The 20,753-nt window shown below is 39.9% G+C and overlaps 2 protein-coding genes across 2 annotated transcripts in view; both read left to right on the top strand.

Moving 5' to 3' along the window:
• Window positions 1–10,269, top strand: part of kiaa0825 (KIAA0825 ortholog) — a 110,943-nt gene extending 100,674 nt beyond the window's left edge. The window contains exon 22 of the mRNA XM_053326108.1: window positions 9,387–10,269. Within this exon, the coding sequence (XP_053182083.1) occupies window positions 9,387–9,522 (136 nt within the window). The 3' untranslated portion in view covers window positions 9,523–10,269. The remainder of the gene's footprint in view (window positions 1–9,386) is intronic.
• A 3,130-nt stretch (window positions 10,270–13,399) lies between these two features.
• Window positions 13,400–20,753, top strand: part of fam172a (family with sequence similarity 172 member A) — a 149,733-nt gene continuing 142,379 nt past the window's right edge. The window contains exons 1-4 of the mRNA XM_053326109.1: window positions 13,400–13,441; window positions 14,163–14,303; window positions 15,137–15,238; window positions 19,096–19,196. Of these exons, the coding sequence (XP_053182084.1) occupies window positions 14,198–14,303; window positions 15,137–15,238; window positions 19,096–19,196 (309 nt within the window). The 5' untranslated portion in view covers window positions 13,400–13,441; window positions 14,163–14,197. The remainder of the gene's footprint in view (window positions 13,442–14,162; window positions 14,304–15,136; window positions 15,239–19,095; window positions 19,197–20,753) is intronic.

Here is a 20,753-nt window from a genome sequence, read left to right as displayed (position 1 = left end):
AAATATGCAATTTATTCATTGTTGCTATGGAAATATGTGGAGGGGTTTGAATAGAAGTTTTGCCAGATCAATGTCTGAGAGTGAGGCCTTTGTCTGAGAGCAAGTAGCAGTTTCTCAACCCTCAGCGCTCCTTAGTAGATTTGACAGTTTATATATGCACAAATAACAAAGAGAAAGTACTGAATAAGTAATAGGCTATTTCCTGGTAGCACATTGAGGTGAAATCACAATGAACATCTTTTTTTCCTCTGTATGCTGTTCAGTGGGAAGATTGCATGAGTGAATGCTTGTTCTCAGTGTTTGTGCTTATATATGTGTGTGGAGGGCAAAATCTAAAGCTACTGACTGTTTATCTGAATCATCTTTGTTCATTAATTCATGGGTGATATTTTATGCATTTGGTGACAGGGTTTAAAGGAAATGGAGACACACAACACGGAAGGAGACGGTATGTTAAAGGAGGCTTTAATTATTTTTTTCTGAAGGAAGTTGGGGACCTGCACATCGTGTGGTGGCACAGGAGACTGGTCTAGGGAATTGATAGTACATGCTGACTGCAGTAAAAGGCTGAAAGGCAACAAGTGAGCCTGGACTGGAGACACATTAATATTGGCTATTGGTGGACTGTGAGAAAAGGAAGTAGATGCAGGAGAAGATGGTTGATTGTAGAAAACTGATGTACCAACACTGGATAAATGGTGCAAAGCATGAAGGTTAACAACAAAACTTTCAAATTAATCAGAATCAAATCACAAGATACGCCACTCTGAGGTTAAAAATGGGAGACAGCATCCAGATAATTTCTGTAAGTCTCCTATACTGAAAATCTTACTATCATGCCCACTTCAGAGAGCAACTGGACAGGTTTGCAGAGAGGAAAGTATTTGCACTTCTCTCTAAAGCTTTCTTTTTTCATTTTTCACACAACTACTGGTACTTTTTGTATGTTCAAAGGAGTGCAAAACTATGAATACCTCACAGGAAAGCACCATTATCCTCATTTGAACAATAATTGCATCTCACCCCTTTCAATGACCTGATCTCTCACCTCCTATCTTTTTCTCCCTTTGGCCCATAAGGAAAGACAGATTGGCTCTGCTGAGATTTTTGATCTCACAGACCTGCAGGCACACTGGAGCCGTTAACAGGTGCCTGCCTCTCTGACTGCCTGCCAGGTTGAATGGCAGATCTACTGACTGCCCAACTAACTTAGCCTCCCCCTCGTTACTGCAATAACATACAAGAGAAGGGTGATGGCAGGAGGAACAGGGTGGTCATATGGGGTAGATTGAAAGGGTTGTCATGAGCAGATATACATGCATCGGTTCTTAAAGGTGTCATTTTACTGCTGTCAACAAACATATGAACTCTGATCAGACTAAAAAGCTAAGATTTATTTGTAGTTACTTTTGTTTCCTTTTTGGAATGAATTGTTGTACCCCGTGAGGTTGGAGTTTGAGAGGCGATGTCATACCAAGGTGGTTGGCTTATTTAACGAAGGGCCTTTCTGTAAAGATTTACAGTAGCTCAAGAGAGAGAGGGGGCACACACACATTTACAGTACACAAGCACATACACATCACATTCTCTGTGTCACAACCTCCTCTCAGGTGCTTTTTCAGGATGCCAGGCTGCTCAGCCAAGCTCTTAACAAGAGCCAAACAGTGAGGAGGAGGAAGGAGAAAAAAAAGGTGAGGTAAGGTGGGAAAAGGGGGGTTAGGAGAGGAGATTAGAGGAACAGAGAGCTGTCAACCTCCTGGGATATGTACAGCTCTCAGTGTCTGACCAGTGGACGTCGGCCTGGTTGTGTAGATTTGGCAGGCGTTCTGCATATAATACATTCACAAACAGCAAGGACTCTAAATTGGACCCCACCCTGTCAAACACAAACAAACCTCCTCACCCATTTTTCCCAGAACAAGATTTGATAGATCTTACCCTCAGAACCACTGAGAGTCTATTTGAGGAATGTACCAAACTGTGCCCAATAGACTAGTACTCACAGTCACACAGTGGTGGACAAACCACCTAATGATGTCTGAAATACTGGCACAACTGCTATGATATGCTGTGATAATTGCTACCCTCCTGTCCACAGTACAAATAAATGTGGAATAGGTGAGCAAACACATTAATATGGAAATGTCTACATTAATTTGAAGCATTGTCTAAATTATTCAGTAATTAAGCCACTGCAAATTTACACAAACTTTCCCCTGGACGACTGGAGAGAATAGTGAGGAGCTAGGCAGCGATTTGAAATTTGTGGTCATGTGAATACATCATTATATTTCTTCAAATATAATTTGAATGAATATACCATTTTATCAAATAAAATTCTACCATTCTACTGAATAGAAATCTACCATTCTATTCAATAAAATGGTATCTTACATTAAAGCAAATTTCCCTTCTTTTGCAAAACATTGTTAGCCATTGTAAAATCTACTACCTCCTTCCCACTCCCAACACCATCATTATAATCACCATGAACTATAACACACAAATAAATGGAGGCCTCATTTAAAAAAATAAATGGTAACCTGTAAGAACATCATCAAAAGACGTACATGAGTGCCTTAAGTCGTGTCTGTCTTCATACACCAGTAAAATATGATCCCAGACCTGAACTTTTTACTAGATATGTTACAACATTACATTCTTCCCAACCTCTCTCTTCTTTTCTTCTATCTTTGGAGTCCTCAGTGTTGTTAGGTTGTGTGTTTTTCTGTATAAATGCATCTGTGAGTGTGATGTATTTGAGGTAAAGGCCCTTTCAGCCCTCTGATGTGCTAAAATTATCATTGCTTGGATTTGGAGTTCAAAACCATGATGTGGTTTGTGTGTCCTTCTATGCATGCAGTGCATGTGTGTATGTGTGTGTGTGTTTTTGTACACTCAGGTTGTGTGTTTGTGCACAAGCACGTACAAGCGTGTCAACTTGTGTAACTGTGGATGTCCTTTCAAAGGGCCTTCACAGATCAGTCCGAGGTCCTTTGATCAGACGCTCTATGACTCGCCTGCTGTTGGCGGCCCTCGAGATCGGAAGGTGTGTGCTGGGTGGGTAACGGGGTTGGTATTGACGTTGGCGAGACTGTGATTGTGACGCACATGCTCACACGAACATATAAGTATCAATACACACATTCATGGAAATCTGGATATTAGGTTTGCTGAGGAAGAATACAAAAGTGGAATCAGAAGTGAAAAGAGGCAGAGAGAAGAGAGAACATAATATTGGACAATGCAAATGTTTGTGCATGCACGTTTGTGTGCACCTGAGTTTCCTTATATTTTTCAACATGAAATGTCATCACAAGATTAGAAACATGAGAAAAAAAGGAAAACTCTTTACAGGGCTCATTTTACTTAAATATGTTACGGGGGTAAGGCTAACAGTTACAAAATAAGTACTATAATACAAACATTGTGTGTATATATATTTGTGTTTGTCTATATTTAACACAGCAGCATTAGAGTAAAGTGTATTGTGTTTACTTTGAAATAGATTTGCTTTGATATTGCAGATTTTTTGTCCTTGTTGATTTAGTGTGTGTCTTGTATCTTCTGAGTGGACATCACTTTGGATTGAGATGAATCTCAGGTAGGTCTTAATACAGAGTGGCATCGCCTCACTACACGGACATACTGTAGACCTGACACTGAGTTGATCTGACAATAGAATGGATCAGTGTAGCGGCTAGTAAATCAGAAGGTAGAGCATAATCCCTTCTGTCAAGTCTCTGTCTCGTCAATATTCAAATCCAGCCAGCTGTCCAATGGCTGTCAGTTACAATCTCCCTCTGGCTCATGGCCTTGCACAGGCACATATCTAAATTGAATTGGATGTTTGCTTCTCAATGGAAATTGAGTCAAAGACATGACCCCTTGCCCCATATTGTGAACTTGTCATTTACCCCAACTGAACAAGATTCCAATGTACAGTATCCATCCCAAATAATAACTTGTTTCCTTTTTCTAATGGATGTCTGTCTCACTTTACTTACCCTGAGCTTGAAATATACTTTTTTTGGCTTTATTTCAAGGTAAACTGCAGATTGAGTTCAGATTTGATCAGAACAGATGTGTGTCATATATTATGACTTTGCTTGCTAAACAACAAATTTACTAATTTCACTTTCAACTCCTCCCAGAAGTCCTCCTTGTTCTGTGATTCATTCTCATGCACTCTACTTTTCAGACACCTGCGTGAAAAAGTGCACAGCAGACCATATGATTACACTTTAGTACTGTCTGTAGAGCTGCAACACCAAAGGCCAAGTGCAAGAGCGTGAAATGAGATAGTATGGACTTAACATGGTTACACTAAGTCTGAAAGAGGTATGCACACAGACACAGTGTACACATCACCGTATGTGTATCCTTCCACTGACTACATCCACTGACCTCACCTTCACCCCATCACCTTTAAACACCTGACCTTAAACTCTGAACTTTATCAGAGCAAGAAGAACTGTTTCAATTGAGAACATATTCTGGTCAAGTAGCAGTGGATGAAAAGGTTTGTCCATTGTCAGCAAGTCCAGCTTTCGCTGGTCAGATTGCTCACTGCTGTCTAGAAGTTTCTAGTTATTCTTTATTAAACATAGGGTGAATCTGAGTGTCTCAATTACTGTGGGATACTCCTGTCAGTTCAGAAATCTTACTAGTTAAAAAAATGCTTTTTTTCCTTAATATGTTAGTGTATTTTGACGGGCAAACATAAAGGTACCAATTGTAATTATATGAGGCAGATATCCAGTAATCTCCATTGTCATCTCTGCTTCTGACACCCTGGTTACAGTGTTGCATGCAGTCAAGCAACACTTGACTCTTCCTTCTTGCTCCATGTTGTGCATTTTTGTGCATTAGTTTTGAATAAAAATGTTTATTGAATGGTTGTCCTTCCAATACCAGCTTTGTGACACTAATGAATGATTTTCTTTCAAATTTTCATTCTGCAGTAGGCTAGATTTTTTATTAACCTTTCAATCAGTGTGCTATATTACTGTTTGTAGATCAGATAATAGGTTAACTATAAATAGCTGAGGTGTACATGATTTATGTTCACAAAACATGAAATATAGGCAAGGCAAGGCAAGGCAGCTTTATTTATATTTCATACACAATGGCAACTCAATGTGCTTTACATAAAACAAGCATTTAACAGTAAGAAATGGAAACATAAAAACATGCAATTTGAGAAATAAAAATAAAACCCAAACATTAAAACATACAAGTCACCCCCCACCCCACTAATGGTAAAAAAAATATTCAAATCATGCTATTCAAAACAATGCATGATTTGGAGATCATGTGAAAAGACCCTCATTGTGTATCAATGGTCTTTTTCCCTGGTCAGTGTGCATATGTTAAAGTCAGTTATATTAATTGGCATTAGTCTACTTGCTACTCCATACTCCACTGCCTAGGGAGCAAAGAAACAGTTTGGGCTTGAGTTGTATGATTTGTCTCTTTTGCGCCCACATTGCAGATAGGCAGCAATGTCCAACATAATCATTGGACAGCTGCTGCATCAAGTTAAGAGAGAAATACAAAATAGTTGATATTTCTGGTGAAGTAGAGGTGACATTCTCACAAGTGCTTTTGACGTTACACATCCTATTCACCTGAATTAGGCTTCGATGTAACAGCCTAATCATGCTACTGAAGCTGGATGATGGCGATAACTGGCAGGAATTTCAATGAGTAGGCTAAGTGTGACATTATAATACTGTATTTTGTTCATTTAACAAAAAAAAAATCTTTATCTATTTTTAAAGCCTTGACATTTTTAGTCAATTGGCACACTAAAAAGCAAGCATTTTGTAAACAGTATCTTTTATAACGGTAAGATATTGATATGGAAAACTGTGTATTATTGGAGCAACAAGTCTCTGGAGCAGTGGATTTTGGGATAACAGGTTATTGGACTAATCTACCTTTGGTCCAATGGTTTATCAAACTATTAGGGTTTTGGAGTAATGGACCGTCGGACCAGTGGCATGGCACCACAATTTGTGATGTGAAATGTTAAGAAATATTTAATTTTACTTACACAATATTGTCAAACATTCATCTCTCACACTAATTCCAGGTTTTAAACCTCAAATGAGATGGTTGAAGATGGTGACAACCAGTCAAAATGTTGTCCGTTCACTGGAAGTGAAACCTGACTCCAAAGATCTAAAACTGAAAGGAGTTCTCACTAGGGTAGAAATCATATTCTCTATTTTCTCTCTATTTCTCTCTCTCTCTCTCTCTCTCTCTCTCTCTCTCTCTCTCTCTCTCTCTCTCACTATGTTTTTTTTTCTTACTCTGCATCTCTTGTTCAGTCCCTCACATCCTACTTCTCTGACACATGTCGCCCTGGCATGCATGGAAAGCCCTGACCTTTGGAAAGTTTAGCACTTTAAATATTTAGGCTTGGGTTATGATGGATCCTCCAGGCCCTGCGGCAATGTGCGAAGCCTCTGATTAGGGTTGCTGTCAGAGTCATTTAGCTGAGTGTCTGGCTGTCGGTGGCGCTCTCTGTTTGACAGGCAAGCCTTTTAAACAAACAGCGGTCCCAGTGGCAGAGCAGGCAGGGCACCCAGCGCAGCACAAACACCCAATACTCTGAGAGAAACCACTCAGCCCACTGACAGCTGCAGAGGAAACCACTGGCCACTGTCTCTCTGTCTCTCATGATCTTTCAAGCGCTTTGTCTTCAAGCTCACTCACTTTCTTTCACACACTCTATACTTGTTCCTCTGCCTGTTTTAATTTTGTTTCTCCTGTCTCTTTCTGTCGTTCCTTCTTACTTTCTTTCTTTTCCCCCACTCCATGCCTGGATCTTTTTTTCTATCACAGCTTATACATCTGCCTTTTGTAGAAGCTGAAGTTGAGCATTAGAGTTACACCTGCACTCTATTTTAAATATGATTTAGTAAGTAAATTGATTGTCAGATGATCTCGGAGCAAGGCTTATGCTCTTCATTTGTTGAACATCACTACTCATTATCAGCTGAAAATCAGAATAGATGTTCTCTGTTTTTGTCTTATGATTAGGACAGCTCAGATTTGATGTTCACATTGAAATACATCTGAGCCAGCCTTTTCATCTCACTCAGAGACAATCTCCCATGGCATCAATCCTGTAAATATATGAGTCTTAATATGTGTGTCCTATTCTGTATTCAGAGGAAGAGCCAAGTCAGCAGCTCCAGTATTAATGCATGAAAAATGAGCAGAGCCCATAAGAATTAAAGGGTAAGACTCCCCTTATTAAGATGTAAATTCCGGGGGAAAACTTGCCGAAATGAGGATACAGTGAAGTTATTGTCAACTTTAGCCTACTTATGCATTTCTAAGAGGCATTGTTGTGTTGTAGTTATTGAAATTAGATACACACAGTAAAGCACCTAGTGTATTTTTTGGCTCATTTTCAGCACGAGATCAACCAATCTGCAAATATGCAACCTATATTTTACAGAACAATTTACACTTTTGGCAACATTATCTAGTGACAGTGTACATGGCAACTATCATGGTAATTCAATCTCTGTCTGTGTGTGCTTCTTCTTTTTTTTTTCTCTCTCTCTCGCTACCTCTACCTCTCTCTCATTTCAAATTTGCACTTAACACCTTCCTGGGGAAAGGCTTCTCATTCATCAACGGTGTTTGTCCCGGTGACAAGCAGGGCGCCTCCTGCATATCAATATCAGCTAAGACAATGCTGAGCCTGTAACCTTCAGCTAAATGTCATTCTGCTTAATCCTATTTGAAAATTAAACATTGAAAAACCTTTAGCGTACCTTCCTGTCTTCCTTCCTCGCTCACTCGCTCCTTTATTGGCTCCCATTCCTCCTGCTTTCTGTTCTCCCTCACTCCCTTTCTGTTCTTGTTTTGCACCCTGCGTGACATTTGTATTGTTTTGTTTGTGTGAGTGTTATTTGTATCCCATAATGGTTATTTAGTAGAACTGATTTTAATTTTATGTCAGTGAAAAAACAATATAGTGGCAATTTTGTCTGCCCCTAGTTGTCACCTGCTTTTTTCCTAAATATACTCTTTACTAGAAATACTCTGCTTTAATGGCTTCCATCAAAGGCAGACTTAACTACTCTTCTCTTTGTTCTTTCTTGTTAAAGAAACAGTCCTCTTGCTCTGCGTGATGGATGGACAGAGAGATCCAGACTGTTGGAAAAAGTAGTCCGAAAAACAGATAAACTAGAAACAAGTGAAGTTATATGTCGAGAGAGAATGCAGTCACATGAGAAGAAACCTCTGCGTCAAAGCTGTGTATTTACATAAACAGATCCTCCCCTTACAGGCAGTAATTACCACACTGACAGTGGAGGAGAAGCAAAAAAAAGAGGATGTCTGATTTGGCCAGATACACATTATGACAGAGGCTGAAACTCCATTAAAGTGCTGTGAATTGAGAGGCCCGCTTTTTTGTATGCATGAAACACGTGCATTGATATAGTTGTGTTTCGCCCCTCTCTGCCTGCTCACACACAAGTATGCCGCACTCATGCACACACACGCGCGCAGAGCACAACTATATGGTGTACGTTTGAAGATACAGTGAGGAATCGGAGGGGAGGGAGGATGGGATAAAAGGAGACACAGAGATTGCAATGAAAATGCAATCGTTTTCAGTCAGACAGATATAATTCTCCTTTGGAGGGAGTGTGATGCGGCAGCTCAAAGACATCCTTCAGCCGGCTCTCCATATGGATTTGATTGACCACAGTCACTCGTTAAGGGATTCCATTGAAATACCGAGAGTGAATTACATATAACGTGACTATCCTTGATGTCTTCATATTGAAGCCCACCATCCACTCAGTAGCCCTAAGAATTTGAAAATGTGATGGAGAGACATGCTGTGGAAGATACAAGGAGCCATTTCCTTCATGTTAAAAATTAGTCACCCAAACAGGAATAGTATTAAGTTCTACAGTTGGTACACCATGACTTACCCACTTCTGTTATTAGATTGACAGAAACGGAGAGACAGACAGTCTTACAGAAGTGCAACATAATGCATCCTCTTTTTCCCAGGATTTTAAGTTTTTACTACCCCATCCCTCGAGTCCTTATTCTGTGTGTGTGTGTGTGTAGATGCCTGTAAGTCTGTGTTTGTTCACATGAGAGCAAAAGTGTAAGTCAGCAGAGACTGCTGTGAAACTGACCTGCACAGCATGGAAAAATAAAGAGAAGAAGACTCCCATATGAGAACTTAAAGAGTGAAAGTGTGGCTTGTAGAGCCTCGGAGAGCTGCAGTCTGCTGTGTCTGTGAGAGAATGCATTTGGACATAAATGTGTGTTGTTATTAAAACAGCTGATGTTCTGTCTGAAACACTTCACACACTCGCTATGCTCTCTGTGCTTTCCAGGTGGGAGATGGATGATGGTGCAGAGCTGGAAGATGGGGAGAAAGCTATGGTAGAAGAACTTCAGAGAGCCTTTTTTGTTTGCCGCTGCAACCTGGGACCGCAAGACCCTCCTGATGCTGATGAGACAGTGCCATAGCAGACCCATGGGGGACCGAAAAACATCTGATGAAAGCGCTGCCCAATAGCAGTCCGAGCAGTTAGAATTTTTATCATGTTGTAAATGTTTGCTTTTAATACACACACACAGCTCTCAATGTATTAGAGTGTGTGTATGTGTGTGTGTGGATGTGTGAGTGTGTGTGTACATTTGTAGGTGTAATTGGGTTTGTGCATGTGCGCTATGCTGCAAATTTGCATACGTGTATGGATGAAAACATGAGTGAGAGGACAAGAAACTGTGCAACAACAAAAAGAGTGAGGGAGTTGGTGCCTCCTTCTTTATGCACACCCCTCAGACAAACTCTCTGTGCTTTTCTATGCTGCTTCAGACGCATTTCATCTTTTTGGAGCACATCTCCAGAAATCAGTTCTGGGAAATGGAGAGCCTGGATTTGTTTGCCTGGGACAAGATAGGACTGTGTGATCATCATAGGTAGTTGAAGTTTTTTTTTTTTTTTTTTTGAGGCAGTGAGTGTAAGGACATTGGTGTCAGCATAGTTTCTCTTGGTTCCTGAAAGTAAACATCAAATATTACGGTTGGGAAGCAAGATGATGTATGTTTTGATTGCAGTGTGTCCCAAAAATCTGCCCCACTATGTAATATTAGTCAGAATTTTGTGCATAGTGAGAAAACATTTATTTTATGTGTAATACGATTGCTCAGTATATTTTTCCAAGTTTGTCTGTATTTTGTTATTCATGAGATGGAGGTGGAATGTTCTAGAACTAAACATGAAAATAAAATCATATATTCTCACTTTATTGAATATTTATCCATTTGTATATGATCATTTTGTGTGATCTGTGTGCAGTCAATAATTTATGATGATTTATGACTATGAAGTTAGCATTCCGTCTTTGAATAAAAACATCATATTCTCTTCCCCATTATATCTGATCAAGTAAGGATTAGACAAATCAAATGATTCTTTTTCATCAACAAGAATATAATTTGAGCTCACAAAGGCTACTGCACACCCTTTGCAATTCCTTTGAGAGACGAGGAAAATGTTTCCTGCTCCGGAGAGGGATGTTCCTTTCCTTAACTAGGTTTTTAATGCAAATGTAGCAAGATTACGATCGCCAAGCCACTTAGAGAATACAAAAGACAACAAAATGTTCAGCAACTGAATTCTGTCTCTGACTCTGAATAAAGGCTAAACAGCAACAAAGCACCATTAGTCTTTGTAAATGTACTGTATTTAACATAACAAAACAGCTGGTGTTGGTGAAAAAAAGTATGTGGCTTGCCAAACTGTTTTTCTAAGATAACTGTTTTCTGTGAAAAGAAATGCTTTGATCTCCTTCTTTTTTCCTCTCCCTCCTAGAGTAAATACATGTAGGGTTATCCATTTGTATTTCCATTGTAGACAGGTGATAGGTTCAGAAGACATCTGTCAGAAAAGCTGACAGTGTAATTCAAAACAAATCATTACAAAGAATGATTCATCACAAAGAAAAAATGAATATTCTATTATACAGTATCTATTTGGGGATTACCAGGCCTATATAAACATTTTAGAGTCCCTTTAGAGTTGTGACATATTCATACAGGATGAACAGTCAGAGCATTAATCAATTTTCCACAAAAAAAAAAAACTCTCACAGCAGGAACATCCAGGCTTCACTTGTACCGTACATCTGTTCACAAGAATAATAGTCTTTAGCAGTTTTAGCATGTACAGTAGTATGCCAACGTGGCAATATAGACAGATCATCTTTTAGCCAGAGCACCATGGTTTCCATTTGGTGTCTGTGTCAAAGTCCTAGTTCCTGACATTTAGGCTTCAAGTAATGAACAAATAATAAAGCATTTGTCAAATTTAGGGGGTAAGTGATTGAGCATTGCACTTCTATAAACAAAAGCTCCAGAAAATTTGAAATCTACAACTACTGTAATGGCCAATGTCTCCTAAAGGACCACTTCCCAAATTCATAACACACACTTTCTCTATTGTTTAAACTAAGCCCAAGTCAAAATGCTTTTTACTATATTATTTAATTAAAATTATTTTTTTAAATCTTTGGAAAGCTCCCATCCATCTTCTGGATTGATGGGGGTATCAAGTTATTAGTCTCAACTCCAGGTGAATAATGACAGTTATTGGTTGATTTGGTTGATTTTTCTGATTTTAGTCAATGCTGAAGTAACTTACATGTTATTTAAATCAAAGTAATGTGACTCTTGGTGTGCAGAATGAGAAGCATCTCCTTTATCTCGTCAAACTCAGAGGAGATCAATGCCACAATATGTCATCTCTGCTTCTCATTTGGGTCTCCCTTTGTAGCATCTCCAGTGCTCTGCTTGAGGAAACAGGGTAGCTCAATTCTCCAGAGATACATCTTCAACTTCTAGAGGCTATCCAGAAGTAGGGCATCCAGCTTTAGTTTAACCGAGAGGCTATTTCTGTAAATCAAAATGCGGGTGTCATGAAGCACAGTTGTGGGTATGTACAGGTGAGCAGGGTCTGTCACTGTATCAGTTTAACACATCTAGTCACAACAATGAATATCATAACCACAAAATCAGTTTTTTCCTTTCCCTTTAAATCATTCATGTCACCCTGCTAGTTTTGTGAGAAGAGTCCTGAAAGGTTTAACAAAACAGCTTCTCCCTAGAGAAAATGATGTCCTTGTGCTAGAGATAGAAAATCACCCTGAGGTGGTATCCAACACCTAAATATGGTAGAGGATAAATAATATTGAGTTTAAGATAACACAGACAACACATTATTCTTTTATATTGGCTGCTACCCAGTGTAGGAGACAGTCCAGCAGTATTAGACACAGAGGTCAATAAAGGACAGTTTGGCTAAGGTATAGACCAACCATTAACCAATAAGTAAAATCTATGGAGGTTGCTCAAGCAGGTGTCATGGTAACAGTGATATAATGATGGCACTCAACTCAACCCCCTGACAGCCTGAGCTAATCGCCCCTCTCTTGTATTATTATGTCACAACAAAGACTGCACTGAACTTAAGTATAAGTACTTATGTCTTGTACTTAAGTCATTTGATTCTACTGTATATTTCTACTCAAGGTCTGAGGTAAATATTAGACTCCACTACATTTTTCAAGATCTTGATACTAATCTTTTTGAGATTTAACATTTTAATCCAAACATAATCTTGTAAAATATTATTATACATTATTAAAGACTTACCTTCCCCAAAGTAGGCTACATAAAGGTATACATTATTATATACCTACCTACCCAAAAGTAGGCTACATAAAGGTGTCAAAATGGACTCCACCTTGACCAGTTTACATTAAAAAGTTTCTACATGTTTATGCATAAGAAATAATAATAATTTGATAGTAATACATATTAATATTACTGAGTGGTCATTTTGTTTCTTGGCCAGAACTTTTGATACTGTAAGTAGGCTACAGGCAGTGTTTTGACTGCAAAGTCCGTGTTTGAAATTGGGTATTTTTTTTACATGGGAATCTTGCTTCTTTTGCTTAAGAGAAAGATCTGAATATTTCTTCCACCACTGTCTGTTATTCTCACTTTAATTAGTTGTATTCTCACAGAGTTAAGACCTTTTTTGTACTTTCTGAGTACAGTCACATAAACCTCCTTCAGTAATATACAGTCATGACAAGGCAAGTTTACATATGAACAGTGTCTGATACAAACAATATACAAACACAGCCAATGGCTAAAATAAATAAATAAATAAATAATAAAAAAAATACAGGCCACAGAAAACATCTGTACAAAGTGAAAGCAGCTGTTGTGCCACTGTGTCTTTAAATAATCCTTCCAGTCCGTTGCCCTGGTAACCCGGAAGCTTCATGCTCTCCATGCTCTGCATTGCTCAGAGTCCTTCCTGTTTGTAGAAATTTCAAGGAAGCAGCAGCAGCTGGACAGTCGCGTTTTACTGATGGTGCGTGAGTCAAACAGAAAGCATGCATGCATCTACTGTGAAACAGCTCGTCCTCTCCGAACCTCCGTGCTTATAGTTTGCTTTTTAAAGACCGTGAAATAAAAACACGACTATACCTACTCTACACGCTCGCAGTGAGTGGCTCCATGCAGAGCGACTGCACACAGTCCGGAGTTGTTTTTTAAGAATACGAAACATTAAACAGATGTTGACTGTTGTTGGGTAAATGACGAAGCAGTCTGAGGTATTTAAGCGTATGATAATGAATGTTTTTACTGCCTGCAGCGTCGTTTTATAGCAAGAATAACTTTGCTACGTTTGCACACTTAATCAAAGTTGTGACACGGGTGCAGAGTTGAGCGAGCACACGTTTGCCGCTGCTACATGTTCCATAGCAATAATGCTGACAAACAGTCGTAGTTAAATGTTTATGCAGTGTGTCATTGCAGCGTATATTATCGCAGTACGCTCATGAATTAGCTGAACTTCAGTGTAAAGCACATAGCTTGTACAGAGTAGCAGGATTCAACAGTAAAATGTGTTTTGGCATACTGCCACCTTACAGGTACAACAACAAGCGTTTAGATCGTTTGCAGTACATGTTTGGTCAGTTGGTCAAAAGGTGTAGTGCATATGAATTCACACAGTAGCCTATATGTGTTTTCAGCAATGATGATATCTAGTCTTTAGTTTTCTTCTTTTCCATTCTCACATGTGACAGGACGCATCTCAGTGATCATTGGGAGAACAGAGTCCATGCTTTCTCATCTTCGTGCTGCCATACCAACCATATTCATAGTGTGGATCGCCATGGCCCAGGTAGCTGGCCAGGAGGACAAAGAGAAAACTACTGCACTGAAAGGTGAATACCATGACAATATAAAAGTGAGGTAGTGCTCTTGGAGGGAAACAAGGGCACCATTGTATTAGGAGGAGAAAAGTGGACATAACCTATAATTATGACTTACAGGGCCGGTTATACTGCACTGATATGTAACTTTTAACATGTTGATTGTTATTTCTATGCATTTATTTTATTCTACTTTATTTCTTCATAGTTAAACTTTCTGATTTCTTGTTGCATCCTTGTTAACTCCATTCAAACAAAACCCTTGAAATGTCTACTGCTTTGACCCTGGTGAGGTTTTTCCCTATGCTGACCTTGAGGTTAACACACCAACATGTCTGACTTATCTAATACCTGTGACACTCACAGTTACTTGCAGACTGTGTACTTTGATCTTGTATTATTGCTGATGTGCAGATGAGACAGTCCCTCAAAGAATGTGTCGATCATGTTACCATCTACTGTTCCTCTCACTTGATTTGTGAATGCATTCCTTTAACATTATTTTGGCCTATCTGACTCTAAATACATTTTTATAAGTATTTGTCTTTTGATTTTGATTAAGCCTTACTTAGAAGTGCATATGTAGGCACAGGACAGGAAATTAGATTCACACACCATTTATTTAGCAGATCAATTTGTGCAATGTCTTTCTACTTTGGCGGCAGAAACATAAGCAAACAAAGACATTTTGGTTTGGCTATTATTTGATGAGAATTTCCTCTTTTCCACCTCCTGTGCCACCAAATTTTGTGACAGGGATTATGACAAGTAGTTTTGATTGACATTGTTTTGAAGAGCAGCATCTCTGACTTTTGTCACTAATTTGGTCTTCTCTTTCTCCTCAGATTTGCTGTCAAGAATAGACTTAGATGAACTAATGAAGAAAGATGAGCCTCCTTTCACTTTCCCCAAAACACTGGAGGAGTTTGAATATGCCTTCAATGAATGTGAGTGATCATTTAAATCTTCAAACCACAAACCATGAGTGCCACAATGAGTTTCATTGCTTGCCAAATAGTGGATAAAGCCTGCCTTAAAAAAAAAAAAAAACACCTCACCAAATCCAATGCACATTATTAAATCAGAACATCACTGCACTGAAGTCCAAGCTAAATACTCTGGCTCGGGTGGCAATGTAGTTACATCTCGGTACTAAAGTGGCAGCTGCATGAGGTGTACATTGAAACTGCAGGAATGAATTGATCAACACAGTGACATTATAAAAAGAAGACATGACATGCAAATGGCCGGTAGAAAGCAGATCGTCTTTTTTTTTTTGAACGCCCTGTGCCACCCTCTGAGTACGAGACAGCGTTCACCTTGATAAGAAATTGTGTCATGTTTCAATCTCACGAGATCCCATTGCACAAGATCTCGTTACACCCCTAATTGTGATAGTATCGCGTTATAACGTGAGAGTTTCACGTTATAACGCAATACTGAAACTTCTTTTTCTGGCATGGCACTAATACACTTACACTGAAGTTTTCAATTGTCCCCAATGACGAGAGACGTATGCAGCAGCATGAGGCTGCCTAGAGAAAAATGGCTGCACCCAGCGTCTTTTTTTGCAGAGTGCTCCAACTCTTTTGTGCGTCTGCTCAGAACGCTTTTAGTTGAAAATCTCTAAACTTTTCAGAAAGGCGCTGGTGTCGTTATTGTCAGATTAAATGGTGACAGCAGGGACATCACTATTATTAAGCTCCAAAGTATGAGGCAAACATCCTCTGGTTGGTGCTCATGGTGAAAAAACAATGTCAAACAAATAGATAGTAAACAAGGCCGAGAGTGGTGATATGTCATAAAATTGTCAGGATATTGTTGTCATAGAAACACAAAACAAAACCCGTGCCCAACATTGTTTTCTTTCACCTCACTAGTGCTTCATCCCAGCAATCCCCAATGCTTTGCCAGAGAAAGCGCAATATGGACACACGCTCCTAAGAGAGTCTTCTGTTCAGTGTTGTATCACTGTTTTTGAATTAATGACCCAAAACTGTGTTTGGTGTCACCTGGGACATTTTGGGTGTGTGTGCGCGTGCATGCATGTATGTGTGTTTGTCAGTTATTAGTGACAGCCAGGAGCTGAGCTGGACTCAGGATGGTGTAAGTCCAGATGACATAAAAGTCTCTTTAGAATTCTCCTGGCTCGCTTTGATCAAACTAGGTGGGGAGAGGGTTGGAAAGGTGGTACTGGTGGTGGTTTTGGCTCTTAATATTTCCCTGTAGTCTCTTTTTCTCTCTCTCTCTCTCACCCCCTCTGTTCTCTGTCAGTGTCTCTGCTGGCTGTCTGGCTGGCTGAGTGGGGGACATGTTGTGTACTCTACGGCCCGTCAGTAACCTACTCAGCCTTGCCCTTCGTCTGACGGAGCATTTGCATAACCTCGCTGTGCCTAAGAACAGAGACACAGAGACTTACCCCCACCCGCCATCCCCCTACCTCACCCTCAAGTCCCAGCTCAGTCTCCCATGGAGGAAGGAACATAGTCTTCGTCTCTTCTCCCTCACCTCTCTGTCTCCCCTTTTCTCTTTCCTCTCCCTTCCTCGGTATCTCTCTAATTCTGTCCCTGCCCCACTCCCAACTGAAACACACACACACACACACACACACACACACACACACACACACACAAATATACACACCCATACCCATCTGTATGTCTTGTCAATTTCCACTCTAGCCTGTTTTTGAAGGATAGCATTTCTATTAAAGCTGTGGTGGCCCTCAGGCAGTCTCTAGTGCTGTATGTCTGCTCACAGTCACCCTGGCTCGCAGGCATTTCTATAGCTACACCCAGGCTACCTTTGCCCGAGACAGGTGGAACAAAAATGTTAATTTGACCATGTAATGATGTGAATACAGACGAGGCTGTGTACAATAGTTTGCAGGTATCTTAATCACTGAATTTGATGGCTTCATCTCGCTAGCCCTCCGGTTTTCCATTACTGGAAATCCAAGGTTATGTACACCTAATTAAGCGGCCAAATTGAGAACAGAATGCTAATTATGACAGAAAAAGAGGATAAAAGTTGAGAAAACGTTATTCCTCTGAGAGGATGTGATGTGCTGGGGGAGGTAGTGGCGCTGATCCCCCCACTAGACACACACACACACACACACATACACACACACACACACACACACACACACACTTTTCTCTCCCTCCTTCCCTCCCACACGCCTACAGACACACACACCTTTCCTACTGTAGGATTTCATTATAGCTCCTCTCTTCCTTCTCTTAGGCGGTAGTGTTTAGATCCTCACCCCTACATGAATGCATAATTGATTTTCTTCAAGGTACTTTTGTGCACACTGCTTTATCCTAACTTCTCAACCCTTCCCCTGCTCTACCTCACAGGCACGAGTCTGCTTTTTAATGCAACATGATGACAAACCTCAATTCAGGATTACATTACAACTAACCATGAAAGCAAGTACTGTAATACACAGTGTATTAGCTATGTAAGATTTATCACGTTGATAGAGGGGTGAAAATGGTGGCAATTTAGAGGGAGATGAAAAAAAGCTTATGCATTCTTTTATCTTGCAAAGATATTATATTTATTTGTATCTTAGATGGGTTTTCTCACATCGTGCAATAATTGAGAAAGTATGAGAGCCCCCTGGCTATTTGGGTTAAGTATATGTACTTTTCAGTGGTTTAGCTCTTACAAATTCTGCAGTCATGAAGGTCAAAATTTAATTTAACACTGCTTAGTGTTTTATTGTGTGGTAGTGTCAACTGCAGGATCGATGGGCTCTTTGTAAAGGTATAAACCTAGTGGTTCCACAGCCACATAAGGGTAATTATTAAGAAAAAAAGTAAGACCCTGTCAGAACAGCATTTTACTCTTATGACTGTTTTATATGCAATAAAACCTGGATATGTTCAAAATTCCTCTGATTTCCCTTAATTGTGATAAATAACTTAAACATTATCCCAAAGATCTTTTGTTTTTTCTCAGTTAGTTCTTATGTGTTATAATGGCAGAGTGGCTCACTTGCAACAATTCATCGAACTATACATGCTTAAGTCTAGTGACACTTACTATATGACCACACCTGGTCTTCCTGGCCAGAGCTGCGGGTGTGTGTGTGTGTGTTTCGAGGATTGTTATGTGAGTGTATAAGCAATGCTGGTTAGGGTGATTGGCTGAAGCCCAGACAGCATCCTCAAAGGAATTGTAAGAAGCAGTTGTTGTTGTTGCTGATGTGTGCCAGGCCACCTTTCTCTCTCTGTGCTTACACACATACAAACACACGCTCTGGACCTTTCCCACACCTCCTTTAGTCTTTGCTTTTGGAGATTTCAGGTGGAATAGCCAGGACAGACCTGTGGACTGTCGCCAGAGTGAGCGAGGACGGAGAGGAAGAGAGAGATGGACACAGTTAAAGAGGAAAGGGAGATGCTTTTAAATGGATGAAAAGAGAGAGAGAGAGAGGGAAAGAGAATTTGTGCCATACCAGCTGTCCAGCCCTGGCCTGCCAGACTACCCAGAAGGCCGTTGGAGTCGTGACTGGAAGAACACTGCTGCATCCACAGGCCTTGTACCTGCCAGATGGGGGGGCTGAGGGAGGGAGAGTAAGGAAGCGAAAGGATCAACAGAGGGAGCCCAGGCAAGAGAGAGAAAATAAGCAATGGAAAACTGAGGGGTCAAGCTTAGTTTGCATTATTTGGCATACATGTCCAGTAAGAAGCCCCCCCCTCCCCCACCACCACACTACTTACACATATACACTCATCATTTATCATTACATATGTGTTTTTTTTCCTTTTCTCATTATGTCCATCCCCTACAGATGGGCAGCTCAGGCATATAAAGACAGGAGAACCCTTTGTATTCAATGCCAGAGAAGATCTCCACCGCTGGAACCAGAAACGATATGAAGCTCTTGGAGAGGTAATATACAGCTTTCTTTACTGGCATACTATAGTAAGCATTATTATGGGTGTTCTTAAGAGTCTTTCAGGCCATCCAGGTTCAGCATATTTTGCAGTGCCTACTCTGTCCTGACCAAGTCTTTTTGTAACATGGCATCACAAGATGTAGCAGTTGTTGTTGATTCTTTGTGCAGCAATTGACATGGCATATAAGCCCTTATCACACATGGCACCTGTGACATTACTTTACTATATTGGTGTTAGGCAGTGTGTTTTTGGCATTCACATATACCCCAGTTACCCCATATCACAGTTTGATATGAAGCAAGCAGCTCAATGGAATTACAAAAGAGTTTCATTTAATTCTTTTTTACATCTATACATGTGCAGTATTCAGTCACTGGTCATTTCATTAGGTACACATGAGCAGTCTAATACAATCTAATACAAAATATTAGAAATACTGGTCAATATTATGCGCCGCGGTATACCACCCCCCACTACGATCTCAGTAATAAACATAAAGCAGAATTAACACCTTTCTGACTATGTAAACAAAAACTGAAAATGTAGAAGCTTCATAAAAGTAGAATTTATGGCAGAGAACATTGTTATTTTTGTGTGCTATATCCATTCATTAGACTGTTAATTGAGTTGACTCAGAGTTACAAAAAGGTTACAAGGTCCTGAGTAGGCTGATTAACAGGATTCCAGCTCTGTTTCAAAGGTGATTATAGACATGAATTAGCACACCATTTACAGTTTGAAATGTGGGTGTAAAATGGATGGTAGATCCCTTACATATTCTTAACTGAATAGTCTCAATGGTAGTGCTCTTTATAACACTGAAAATTCCACTGCCACAGAATGGCTTCAACAAGAGTGTGCTTGTGGTCCATCCAGGCCTCTGTCAGATGAGAGTGAGGAAGTATTGTAAAGGTCATGGTCTGACGAGGCAGACTGGCACATTTGATTTCACCCTAATCATCTTCTTGTCAGCTTAGTTGAGGTATGATTTGAGTTTGAGGTCAAATTTGTCACATAACCTCAGTTAAATTTGGAAACGGACAGCGACACATCTTCTGATTCTGGGCAAGAACCTGAATCAAATGTGAAGTCTGTACCAGAAAATAAGTAGGCATAATATATAAACTGGTGGATAGAGCAACCTGTTGGTGATGCACATATTACTGCAGACCCCCATACATTTTTCTGATTCAGACTTGAGGTTTGACAATGCAGGTAAACAAAAGAATCTATTTGGACTGATGTGTGACATGACTGTGGATCTCATGGCCTTCGCTGTTCTTTGCTGCTGTGTGTCTGTGGACTGTTCGCCAGGAAACTTTTATTAAAGGCATTCCACAAAATAGCTAACAGCTTGAAAAACCTGCCGACACATTTTTGAAGTTGACACACTTATGAAGTTCTGTGGTCGTCCAACTACATCACCATACATCCATCCTAAAGTTCACCTCTTATTCACTCCCACAGTACCACCACATGCAATATGCATTAAGATAATGAGACAAATGTTCTTTTGTAATCTGTTTTTTTTTATTTGCATCCCCCGCTA

The sequence above is a fragment of the Scomber japonicus genome, chromosome 9, assembly GCF_027409825.1.
Source record: "Scomber japonicus isolate fScoJap1 chromosome 9, fScoJap1.pri, whole genome shotgun sequence".
Lineage (NCBI taxonomy): Eukaryota > Metazoa > Chordata > Actinopteri > Scombriformes > Scombridae > Scomber > Scomber japonicus.
This window is presented reverse-complemented; position numbering and strand designations above follow the sequence as displayed.